The 12,897-nt window shown below is 38.5% G+C and overlaps 1 protein-coding gene across 1 annotated transcript; it reads left to right on the top strand.

Moving 5' to 3' along the window:
* Window positions 1–4,706: 4,706 nt before the first annotated feature.
* LOC115974794 (zinc finger protein CONSTANS-LIKE 4) lies at window positions 4,707–6,150 on the top strand. Its single transcript, XM_031095312.1, has 2 exons — window positions 4,707–5,472; window positions 5,555–6,150. The coding sequence occupies exons 1-2, from the start codon at window positions 4,798–4,800 to the stop codon at window positions 5,867–5,869; spliced, it is 990 nt and encodes a 329-aa protein (XP_030951172.1). The 5' UTR covers window positions 4,707–4,797; the 3' UTR covers window positions 5,870–6,150.
* The last annotated feature ends 6,747 nt before the right edge of the window (window positions 6,151–12,897 follow it).

Below are 12,897 nucleotides of genomic sequence, written 5' to 3'. Positions count from 1 at the left end.
TACGTTGCTTAATGAAATGCTAATGTGGTATCTAATTGGGACCAAACCATCTTCTTTTAAAAAGTATGAACATGTGGCATGAAATTGTTGGGACAAGATGAAAAAATGTTACATTGAGACCAAATTATCCCAAAATCTTAGAAAATCCTAACACTCTAATTTTGTAGCCAAACTTTGACTTTACAATAAATTTTTATTGTGGATAATATATAATGACAAATAGGAATAATATTATCTATGCCAATTAGTTTGTAGAAGATTTTTTTTTAAAATAAAAATAAAGAAGTTTTTGATGATCATAATTGTGAAAATAAGACTTTTTTTTTAATAAATAAAATAAGAAGCTTTTGATGGTGGGATCGCGATTTGCGATCCTTTATTAGGAAAATGTCTTACGGTTGATAGCAAGGTTATCAATTCCGTACTGTACCGGTCATACCGGCCGGAATATATCGTACCAGCGAGCAATCCGATACACTCAACCCCCTTATTTCGTACTGGAAAAAATACCAGCCGTACCGGCCAATTTCGGGCAATATCGGCCGGTACAGAAAAAAGTTTTTTTTTTTTTTTTTTTTTTTTTTTTTAAGTTTTGTAATTTTTGAATTTTTGTTAGGACATAATGGTAACTTATTTGTATTAACTTATTAGTATTATTTGTTTTCTTAGTGTGCAATGGTAACTTTTAAGTTTTCTATTTTATTTTTTTTCCCTTTTAATTGATACTAAAATCTAAAACCATGAATAATTAGTTCTGAATTGAGGAAATGTTTTATGGTAAACTTTTATATTTATTATAATATATATATACACAGACACATACATACATATATATATATTTATAAATATAAAAAATAGCGGTAAACCCGAAACGGTACACCGGTATTGACTGGTATCCGAAATATATCGTACCGGTGGCCAAATCGGTACGGCCTCTAGTACGGTATTGACATCCTTGGTTGATAGACTGCCCCACACAAATGTGGACAGACATGTTGGTTACATAGTTACATGACACTTACCCTACAGGCTACAACAAATAAAACTGATGCCTTCGCCTTAATCAACTTTGTTAAGATAATTATAAAAAATAAAGTCTATAGTCAGTAGCGGAGCCACAAGCCCCCCAAAGGCCATGAATTTTTTAAAATATATAGGTATATTCTGAATATGCTTCAATATAAATATTAGGCAGCTAATTTATACGTGTTTGTAAAAATAATTTTTAATGTTTAAAATTCATGGTATCCTAAATGGTATTACAAAACTTTCTTTTATAATTGTGGGAGTCAAAATACAAAAAAGTAAATGAATAACACAATTTATTTATGAATTATGGGAGAACTATATAAGAAATCAAAATCAAAATCAAAATGGTAATATCACAACTGAAAGAGAAAAAGGATGGGGTCTTAGAATTCTCTTCAGCTTGATAGAGATAAGCAATTACAAGTTGGAAATTTTCTTTACACTCTGCCTTTCTCTTTCAAATTTTTTTTATTTTTAATCACCATTCTGAATTGGTGAAGGGTCCTATTTATACTAGTGGCATCCTCCTCTTAGTGGGGGATTGTGTGGAGGAGATGGAAATATACTTGTTCTATTAAATGTCTCCTTTACCTTTTGGAGAAGTGAGTGGGTCAATGGGTGAAGAGTATTGTTCAAGTGCGTTATTCAACAATAAATGCAGCCTTGGTTAGGTGGGAACAACTATTTAATGCGGAAGTAATTGTTATTGAATTTAGGCTCTACCAATTTATCTTCCCAGGTTCGTTGGCTACACTTCAGCTTCATTTGGATAGCATCTCTCATGTCCACATTTTGCATTTTTTTTTTTTTGACTACTGCTTAATGCACCCATGAACAGTATATTTAGGCCAATAAACCGTGTTGAACAGTAAGAAATAATAATCAGAAATTATTTTTTTTATTGTTTTCATTTTTCAATTTTTAACAAAATAAACGGGATCCAAATGTACACTTTAAAGTACTTCTTTGTCTTTCCTTAGTTTGTCTGTGTCCTCGGTCATGGACCAAGGACAAAATTCTCCTCGGCCACATGCCGATTGGGAACAGGAAACACCCATGGGCTGAGTCTTATTGCGCAACGTACTTCTTCATGTTATTCTTATCTATGTGCAGGGCCTACTTCTTTAAGCAGTTATCTTGGGCTGGAAATATGTTTTTCCTTTCATTCCACTCTTTGTGGGCTTGGGTCTATGGGCCTTTTGTTTGTGCCCCATTCCCCCACAATAATGATTGATTTATAACCTAAAATCTTGTTTCAACTATTAACGTCTTTCCAATAAAAAAATAAAATAAAATAAGACTAAAATAACCCAGTTCTTTCATGACTCAACCAAAAATTTAAATAAATCAACACTTGTCTTTTATTCTATGCTTAAGAGATTAAGACAAGATAAGTTATTTTTTATTTTACACTTAGTTTTTAATTAAAAATAGGTAAAAAATAAAAATGTAATATTTTTCTTAATTTAAACCCATGTCTATTAAGTTTGATTGAAACTTTTTGTTATATGTCTATTAGTTTATAAAATCCGTTATTTGCATGATCAAATGTTTATAATTTTTTTACATTAATATTCGAGAATTTGACTATTCTCCTAAGTACGCGTAGCCCCCCCACCCCACCCCCAACCCACTCTCCCTGTTCAACACATATCAGATAAATACAAAAAAGAATCTTTCAATCCCCAAGATGTTGATTAAGAGTTTTGCGCACAAAATCTCATATAGATGTCTTCCCTATTAGCAAGCTCCCGCGGTGCATGCGAGCACGACCTCCCTTGTCAAATTGCCTATGTATGTTAAGACTAGGACCAGCCAGCTAAGGTCACGGTACAAATAATACACATCAATCAGGTGGACCAATCTGGCACTCTCTGGGGTCCACACTCTTCTACAGTCCACACACATTTCATTTATTGGCACCCTTCTCCCCCTCCCCCATTTCCATTTACTACGTTGAAAACTTTACAAAAGAAACTCCCGAAACCAAACTCCAACCAAAAGTCTCCAACCTCCTGCCATCTCGCGTGGGGTCACCTAAAATGACACCTACCCTATAGCGTACAGTAAACCCCCAAACCCTATTTTCAACCAAATAGGCTGTTTACACACTATTTTGCACAACAAATTTTAAGTAGTTTGCATGTTGTTAGAGCATTAGCATTGGAAAATTCCAATGCTATTCTATTTTACCATTCTAAAACACTACTTTATCAATATACCATACCATTTTACAATTCCTTCACATCCCAAAACTCTATTTTTATTAAAATATTATTTTTTTACCTTTCTTTATTATTTTGTTTCCAACCGTTTTCCTGGGCTTTCCTAGGCTTTCCAACAGCAATTTTTATTCCTCTCTCTCAACCTCTAGCACCGGTTCAACACACAACACGCACACATACACCGATCATCCTACCCAAACCCATCACCACACCCACACACCCAAACACAAACACAAACATCAAAACAGCAACAAAGTGCCACACACAAACATCAAACCAGCAACAAGGAGCCACACACAAACACAAACCATCAACAGAGCCACACTCACAAACCATCAAACCAGTCCACCGATCAGCAAACCCAAGCCACCAATCTGAAACCCACGCCGCCGATTTAAAACCCAGGCCACCGATCAAAAAAATCATCACCGGAGCAAGCCCATTCAAACCCATTCAAAAAAAAATCATCACCGGAGCAAACCCATCCAAAAAAAATAATCTCCAGAGCAAACCCATTCAAACCCATTCAAAAAAAATCATCACTGGAGCTACCGGATCAAACCCATTCAAAACAAATCATCACCGGAGCAAACCCATTCAAACCCATTCAAAAAACATCATCACCGGAGCCACTAGAGCAAACCCATTCAAAAAAAATATCACCGGAGCCACCGAAGCAAACCCATTCAAAAAAATGAGAGAGCAGATGGAGAGCAAATGGAGAAGCAGAAACAGAAGAGAGAGAAGAGAACAGAAAAAATGAGAGAGATGAGAGACGGAGAAGAGAGAGTAGAGATACCGGAGCCTCCAGAGCAAATCCATTAAAAAAAAATCATCACCGGAGAGCATAGAGGAGCAGATGGAGAGTAGAGCAAACCCATTCAAAAAAATGAGAGAGATGAGAGAGTAGATGGAGAGTAGAGCCGAGAGAGCATAGAGAAGCAGAGACGGAAGAGAGAGAAGAGATCAGGAAAAAATGAGAAAGATGAGAGACAGAGGAGAGAGAGTAGAGATAAAATATTAATTTTTTTTTTAGAATACTGCTACAGTGCAATTCTAAAGATAGAATTGCACTGTAGCAAGTATTGGAAAAAATTTACAATAGTTGGTTTTAGAATTTTCTGATGCAGGTGATTTTAAGTCTACAAATGCTAAATTTTCCTTAGATATAGCATTAGCATTCTCCAATGCTAATGCTCTTATCAGCGGAAAAAAAAAAAAAATTCAACAGTAAATTTAAATTATAATTATTACGAATTAATAATTATTTATTTATAATTTATTGTGAAAATATTGTGAAAATATTATAGTCTAAACTGTTTTCATTTTCAACTCAATTAATTTCATTTATTTGGCTAAGCCTTTCCCACGTGTCGTTCTCTTATTCGTCACTCTCCAGATCTCCCTAGGCCCACAAGATAGACCAAAAATTACACATAATCAACAACCACCACACACAAACAGAGAGAGAGAGAGAGAGAAAAAAAAGAAAGAGAAAGAAGAGCTTAGTGCAGAGAGAGTACTTGAGTTGAGTTACTCACTTATGGCATCTAAGCTTTGCGACTCGTGCAAATCGGCAACTGCGACTATCTTCTGCCGAGCTGACTCGGCGTTCCTCTGCGTAGGCTGCGACTCCAAAATCCACGCGGCCAACAAGCTCGCGTCGCGTCACGCGCGTGTGTGGGTCTGTGAGGTCTGCGAGCAAGCTCCGGCACACGTCACGTGCAAAGCTGACGCCGCTGCTCTCTGCGTCACGTGCGACCGTGACATCCACTCCGCTAACCCACTCGCACGCCGCCACGAGCGCGTTCCCGTCACTCCGTTCTACGAATCCGCCACCGTCAAGGCTGGCGCCGTTAACTTCCTAGAAGAACGTTACTTCTCCGACGTGGAAGGAGAAGCTGACGTCAGCAGGGAAGAGGCCGAAGCTGCTTCTTGGTTGCTTCCGAACCCGAATAACAAGGTTATGGAGAGTACGGATCTGAATACGGGTCAGTTTCTGTTACCGGAAGTGGATCCGTATATGGATCTGGAATACGGGCCGGTGGATCCGAAATTGGAAGCTCAGGAGCAAAACAGTTCTGGTACTGATGGAGTAGTACCAGTACAGAGCAAGAATGTTCAACCTCCATTGATTAACGACCACTGCTTCGACATGGATTTCTCAGCCTCCAAACCTTACTCCTATGGCTACAACACTCAGTGCGTTAGCCAGAGTGTACGTTCCTAAATAATTTTCCTTCTTCGACTTGTGTTTGGTTGCTTCGATTTTCTGATTTGATATGGTAATTTTCTTTCAGGTGTCTTCTTCGTCCCACGATGTCGGTGTAGTTCCAGATGGAAGCACCGTGACGGAAATATCCGATTCTTATAATAAGCCGACAACAGACTCGGCGAATCGAGCGGTTCAGATCTCGGCGGCGGATCGGGAAGCGAGGGTTTTGAGGTACAGAGAGAAGAGGAAGAACCGAAAGTTCGAGAAGACGATCCGATACGCTTCGCGAAAAGCCTACGCAGAGACGAGGCCGCGAATCAAAGGAAGGTTCGCAAAGCGTACGGACGTCGAGGTCGATGTTGAACGTATCTATGGATACGGCGTCGTTCCGTCGTTTTGAACGCTGTATGTACTATCTAGCTCCACCTCTCTTCTGTGACGGAGAGGCCGTTTTGTTTTTGTATTTTGTATATATATGTGTAGTTGATGATGACGATGATGGTGTTTGATCGGCGGAATCCTGACCGTTGATTTTCTTTAGAACTTTTTAACTTTGTAATGTAATGAATTTTTGTTTTGCAATCAAGGAGCTGCGAACTGCGATGCTCTATCTGCTTTTTTTTTTTTTCTTTCTCGGAAGTTCCATACTGAGTTAAGTGTTTTCTTGTTAGTGTATCAAAATCTGAATTGCTATTGGTTTATGTGATAGGATTAGTATAATAATTATTATTAAATAATTAGTTAATGACTGCTTAATAAGCGTTTTTTTATTCTAGTGTATCAAAATCTGAATCGCTATTGGTTTATGTGGTAGGAGTAATATAATAGTTAAATAGGTAGTTCATCATTGGTGGTAGGATCTGGATGAGCCAAAAGCATCTTGAGTTTTGGTTATGGTGCGTTCATGCTTTTAAAAAATCTTAAAAGTAGAGTTGACATTAAAATATACTTGGTTTCTAATTTTTTATGATTTCTAGTGGCTTCTAGGCCATTCAACTTGTTTCTAATTTCTAAATTCATATTACACAAAAAGGAAGGAGAGTCCCGAAGGCGAGTTTGTTTTATTTAAAAGCCAAAATATCATTTTAGGTTATATGTGTGGTTATGAAAGACTTAGGGGGCTGTTTGGATTTTATATTTTTCATCCTCTATCACTTTATTAAATTAATAGCTGATAACTTAAAATTGGTGGGTCCCACAGCAGAAGGGTGTGTTTGGATTTGTTTTTAGTTTTGGTTTTTGTCACTCAATTTTTTTATTTTTGAGTGGCGAGTTAGCAAATCTGAAAACACATTTGGGGGTATTTTTAAGTTATGAAACTGAGTTACTGTGGGCGTTGATGTAAATTTTTGGACTTATGTGGGACCCACTGTCATGTTGTGTCTCTATCAAGTCAGTCCACCTCAGCCACTCCCAACGTCTCTCGCCATTTTCTTCCTTCCCTTTGGTATCTCTATTCCACTGTCTGAACCCGCACCTACCATAGTATACCCATTTCATTGATTTTTCACTTTCCTCCTCTCATTCCTCTTCTCATTTCTTCCTTTGCATCCAAAGATGAGCAGCTACCCAACAGGAGCATCTGAAACCCAACAGCTCCAGCCGAAACCCGGCAGCCTCCACGAAAATCTGATGCTGTATAATTGTTTTTTTTAATAAAGTATTTTTCGAGTTTGTGTTAGATCCTTCTGCTCTATTTTTATCTTTCTTTTTTTCTTCACCCATTTCTTTTCTCAACTTCATCTTGTTTCTTTCTCTCTCTCATTATTTCTTCTTTCAAGATCTGTGGTATGGTATTTTAAAGGTGATTTCAAGCTTCTGATCTAATTTGTGGCCGTGGAGTTCAGACTTGAGATGTGGTTTTGGGGTTTTGATTTTTGAGATGTGGTTATGGGTGTGGGGTTTGGATTCGTGATGTGGCTGTGGTGGGTTTGGATCTGAGATGTAGGGGAAGAGAAAGATGAGAAAAGCTGAAAAGGTGACAAAAGTTTGTTGGGCTTCATCTGCTCTGTTCTTCACACATCTGGGTCCGGTTTTTTTATTTATTTTTTATTTTTTTCTTTGCCGAAGCTGGTTCTCATTTTATGAGAGGCGGAGTGAGGGTTTGAAGAGCCGAAGATTGGATTTGGGGTTCCTTCCTGCTAAGACTTACGCTGGGTTCATGGAGGGGTTTGGGAGAATAAACAGGGCTGAAGGGGAAACATAAAATGGAATGAGGTATGAATGTGTGTGAGGCGGGTAGGCTAACAATATCTCTGACATGGTGCTCAAGTAGCGGGTCCCACAAAAAGAAATTTTTTTTAAGTTATCAAAATTGGAAATAAGTGCTAAACATACTACCTTAGAGCATTCACACCAGCCCTTGTATAATTGTGTATAAATGTGTATTTTACACATTTTGACTACTTTTACACATTTTGAACCAAAAAACATCCCACATTAGTCCGTTTAAAAACGTGTAAAATCGTCTAAATTTTTAAACGAGCTACAGTACTCGTGTAAATTTACACGGGCACTGTAGCTCGTGTATTTAGTTTATTAAAGTTTTTTCTCTCTCCTTTCCACTGTCTCTCACCTCCCTCTCTGCGCTCTCTCTTTCTCTCACAAAAAACCCACCCAATCCTTTCATCCTTAGTTCTCTCTCCCTCTCTCACATCTCTCTCTCGTTCAAAGCATGCCACCGAAGTTCACAGCGTGGCGAGATCGGCACTGTGGGTCACAGCATGGCGAGATCGGCGCGTGGCGTGTGGCGTGGTCTCGATGGTGGCGGTGTAGGTTTGGGTCAATGATCAATGGCGGCGACGTGGGGAGGTCTCGACGGTGGTTTAATCTGAGTTTATGGTGTGGGTTGGTCTTGGTTTGTGGGGGTTTGCTTGGTCTGGGTTGATTTGGGTTGTGGGTTGATCTGGGTATGTGTGGAGGCGTGGAGGCATGGAGACGATGGCGTTTTGATCGGCATTGATTTTTCGTGTGGGTTGATCGGTGTTGGTTGATCTGATGTTGAATTTGATTTTTCGTGTGGGTTGATCGGATTTTTCTTTGGTTTCTGATGATTTTTCATGTGGGTTGATATCTGTTTTTTGTTTGGTTTCTGATGATGGTGGTGACGGTGGCTGGGTGGTGATGGTGGTGGTGATGGTGGCTGTGAGTTTGTGAGAAAGAGGGACAGTGAGGGAGCGAATAATAAAAATTAGTAAAATAATGAATATTTTAATAAATAAATGTGTAGAATAGATAAACTGATGTGGGTGGTTTGTAAAAGTGGATGTGTAAAATAGAAAAAGTAGGTTTTTTCATGTAAAATAGACAGAAAATTTAGAAGAACTGATGTGAATGCTCTTAGGAAGTTGTAGTATTTTTAGTGATAAGTGATGAGTTATAGAGTGATGAGTGATGATATTTTAGTGATGAGTAAGCATTTTTTTTAAAACCAAATAACCCCTTAAGGCTCGTTTGGTAAGAGATTTCTAGTAATGTTGTTTATATTTTTTGGAAATACATGTGGGTGAAAAAATGTGAAAATACGTGTAATATTTAAACAGCAGTAACGAACGAGCCCTTAGGGGTCCATTTGAGAATAACTTATTTAGCTAAAACTAAAAACTTTTTACTGAAAGTACTGTAGATAAAGCTAAAAGATAGCTGAAATAATACAGTGGAGACCTATGAATAATACCAAAAGTGTAATGAGACCTATGAATAGTAGTAAAAATAAGCTGAATAGTAAAAAAAGCTAGCTTTTAAAGCCAATGTCAAAAATTTACTTAATTGAATAAATTTAAGTGTATTTAAATGAATTTTATTTATTTAAACTTAAAGGAAAAATGTAATTTGCATTTTAGCCAAACTAAAAAACTATAGCTAAACTCACCCTAATTCCATCGGTGAGAGTCTAATAGTTTTGAAAAATGCTAATGCCACAACAAATGAAGACTCATTGTTGATGTTTAAGTGGGTAAATGTGTTCTTAATTTTTTTCCCCAAAGAATAATTTTAAAAATATTTTATCTTTTAGGTAAATCGTAAATTAAAATAAAATATGCACGGATGGAATGAATGTAAAAAATTATTTAGTTGCTTAAATAAAATTTATGTTTAACTATATGCTAATTTTTACGCTTAAGAAAATGTTCATTAAGAGATGTCAATCAAAAGGTACACTTAGTTAAGACCCTCCCCTTACCATTCACAACATAAGGGCTATAACTCTAGACACTCTTCCTTTAAAGAGGTGTGCCTTGCACAAATTCATTAAAGTTTTGCAAATAATTAATTGTGAGTTGATAAGTTTATAGTATTTGAATAATATACTGTGGCGATAGGAAATCCAAGCAGGTACATTGCCCGAGGACGAGTAAAAGCCCTGAGGATGGTCAACGGGATTGTTAGGCCTGTGTCAATGTGTCGAGGACAAAGGAAAAGAGTAATGGGTCAACTGTGGTTTCCGAGGAGCCGGGCCACCTTGGGAAGGCTTTAGGGAGGTAATCATTATGGAAGGATAAGTTTCAGGGAAAGTAGCAGAGCTCAATCAACAATAAAAGAAGAAATATCTGGGAAGAAGACTGTTACCATTATATTAAATGCAATGCACCAAATGAACTGGCTGCATTTATGAAGAAATGACACCTGAACAGTGTCATCTCAGCTCACAGCTACCCACAAAGCTTCCAAGAGGTCCTGATGGGACAAGCATCCAAGGGATTTTCTACAAAATTAATGGGTGGAAGGTTGGGATGAAGGTGTGAAGGACTATATAAGGAAATGACCACATGGGGCATGTAATCTAGGAAGGAAAAAAAGAAAAAAAGAACATAGTGTATTAAGATAAGCTTGAGTTAAATACAAGAACATCTTATCCTTGGACTTGACCGAGGAGCGTTATTTCTATTAATTTGTGCTTTCAATCTCATTAATATCTATCCCATCAATTCAGGTCCATACTTAACTTGTTGAGTCCTTCTCTTTATCTCCACATTTGGAAAGAGAGGAGCGATATCATAGGAAGAGAGCTAAAAGTCCGAGGCCCAAGAGCATGGGGAATGATACGATGAGTAAGGCGCTGCGTCAAATTTCCAAATCACAGTTCACAAATAGAATTGATATGGCTAAACTCCCTCGTCAATTTACACAACCAACCTTTACTATTTGTAATGGGAGGACTGACCCTGTGGAGCATGTCAGTCATTTCAACCAGAGGATGGCTGTGTATTCTAGGAATGAGGCTTTGATGTGCAAGGTTTTTCCCTCAAGTTTGAGACTTGTGGCAATGAGGTGGTTTGACGGATTGGATGAAGGTTTAATTAGCTCTTTTGAAGAGCTAACTAGGGCTTTTGGGGCCCGATTTGTTACATGTAGCAGGGTTTCTCATCATTTGAATTCCTTGCTATCGATGGTGATGAGAGAGGGTGAGACCCTAAAAACTTATTCAGATAGGTACTGGAAAACATTTAATGAGATAGATGGAGACCCCTATGGGGAGGCATAGTCATAGCCAACCCAGGATAGATTTTGCTCATCACACTAAGCACCCAAATGCTCAGATGGTCTATTCGGTGTTTAGGGAGCCAGTACACCAGATCCTTGAAAAGATAAAGAGTGAGCCTTACTTCAAGTGGCCGACCAAGATCGTGAGCATGCCACCAAAGATTGTAGAACTCTCCGTGATCACTTGGAGTAGCTAGTCAAAGCAAGAAAGTTGAATCAATTTGTGCATCAATCCTCTGGGCAGGGGAGCCAGGCCGGATCAAGGTATTAAAGGGAGTTTGTATTGAGGCCATCCATGGGGACAATTAATGTTATCTTTGTAGCCCTAAGCCAGATTGGGACATACCCTTATTGGGTTATGTCCATAGCAAGACCAGATATTGGGGGTTAGGTCTTGGAGTCTAAGCGAGGAAAGTTGTAGGCCCAACCAACCTTGGAGGGTATGATGTGAAGAGAGTCCTGGTAGACCAAGGAAGTAGAGTTGAAATCATGTATCTTGACCTGTACAACAGACTCAATCTGAGACCCAAGGACGTAACTAGTTATGATTCCCTTTTGGTGGGATTTGATGGGAAGACGGTTATACCAAAGGACTTGATCAAGTTGCCTGTCCAAACTGGAGTCGAGATGGTTGAAGTAAGCTTTACAGTGGTGGACGCTTATTCACCTTATACTACTATCTTGGCAAGACCATGGCTCCATGCCATGGGAGCAATATCTTCGACGCTTCATATGAAGGTGAAGTACCCTTCAGAGGGACAGGTCAGGGAATTGATAAGAAGTCAGGCCATGGCGAGGCAGTGCTTGGTTGCCACTATTAGACATCAGTCAGAGAAGGGAGCCTCAGCTTCCTAGAAGGAAGCCTCATAGCAATTAATAGAAATAATTGAACCCCCAAATATTGGAGATGGGGGGCTGATGTGTGAAGAGCTCGAGAAAGTTATCATTGACACTGATACAGAGAAGTATTTCCAGTTGGGGGTCCAGTTGCCTCCCCAAGAAAGAGAGGAATTGTTAGCTTTCCTTAGGAAGAACATTGATGTTTTTGCTTGGAGCACGTATGAAGCTCCAGGGGTGGAACCAAATTTCATTTGTCATAACTTGAATGTGAACCCGATGGTTGTCCCTAAGAAGCAACCACCTCAGCGTTCCTTAAAAGAGCATGCCAAGGTCGTTAAGGAAGAAGTAAATAAGCTTAAGCGCGCAGGAGCAATCAAAGAAGTGTTTTATCTAGAGTGGCTGGCAAATACCGTTGTGGTAAAGAAGAAGTTAGGAAAGTGGAGAGTGTGTGAATTTTACTAATTTTAACAAAGCTTGTCCCAAGGACCCATTTCCGATTCCTCGGATTGGCTAGTTGGTTGATGCTACGGTTGGATATCCTCGGATGAGCTTTCTGGATGCCTTTCAAAGGTATCATCAAATACCCTTAGCTTTGGTTGACCAGGAAAAGACTGCCTTCTTAACCCCTACTAGTAATTATCACTATCGGGTGATGCCTTTTGGCTTGAAATATGTTGGGTCTACCTATCAGAGGATGGAAACTAGAATGTTTGAATCTCAACTTGGTGTAGACACTCGATTTTGCACCCTTGATTTAATCAAGGAAGATGATTGGAATGATCATCCATGTACCCAAAATTCATGATTGCATTACATACATTAATTCATTCATTGTATATCATAAAAATGATTTTGAGGTTCTAATGGTCGTGACAGTATGTCCGGTTTCCAAATCGGACCGTTGGATTGAAAGATATTACAAGATCGAGTTTTCACGGTTTACATGCATTGTATGGGGTGAAGCCGATCATGTGTGATTAATTGAAATTAATTTTGATCAGTTAATGATTAAAATTAATTAAATGAATTTATGTGATTGGTGGAGTATTTTTCTTAAAGTGAGATTTGTTGCATGGGATTAAAACAAATAAGGTGATAATATTT

This window comes from Quercus lobata, chromosome 2, assembly GCF_001633185.2.
Source record: "Quercus lobata isolate SW786 chromosome 2, ValleyOak3.0 Primary Assembly, whole genome shotgun sequence".
Lineage (NCBI taxonomy): Eukaryota > Viridiplantae > Streptophyta > Magnoliopsida > Fagales > Fagaceae > Quercus > Quercus lobata.
The sequence above is the reverse complement of the archived record's forward strand: the minus strand, read 5'-3'. Positions and strand labels throughout refer to the sequence as shown.

What these genes read in the sequence shown, in the direction of transcription:
- LOC115974794 (XM_031095312.1), top strand. Translation starts at nt 4,798, where the DNA reads ATGGCATCTAAGCTTTGCGACTCGTGCAAATCGGCAACTGCGACTATC. An exon ending in CTCAGTGCGTTAGCCAGAGT is followed by an intron (nt 5,473 to 5,554) that starts GTACGTTCCTAA and finishes ATTTTCTTTCAG; the next exon opens with GTGTCTTCTTCGTCCCACGA.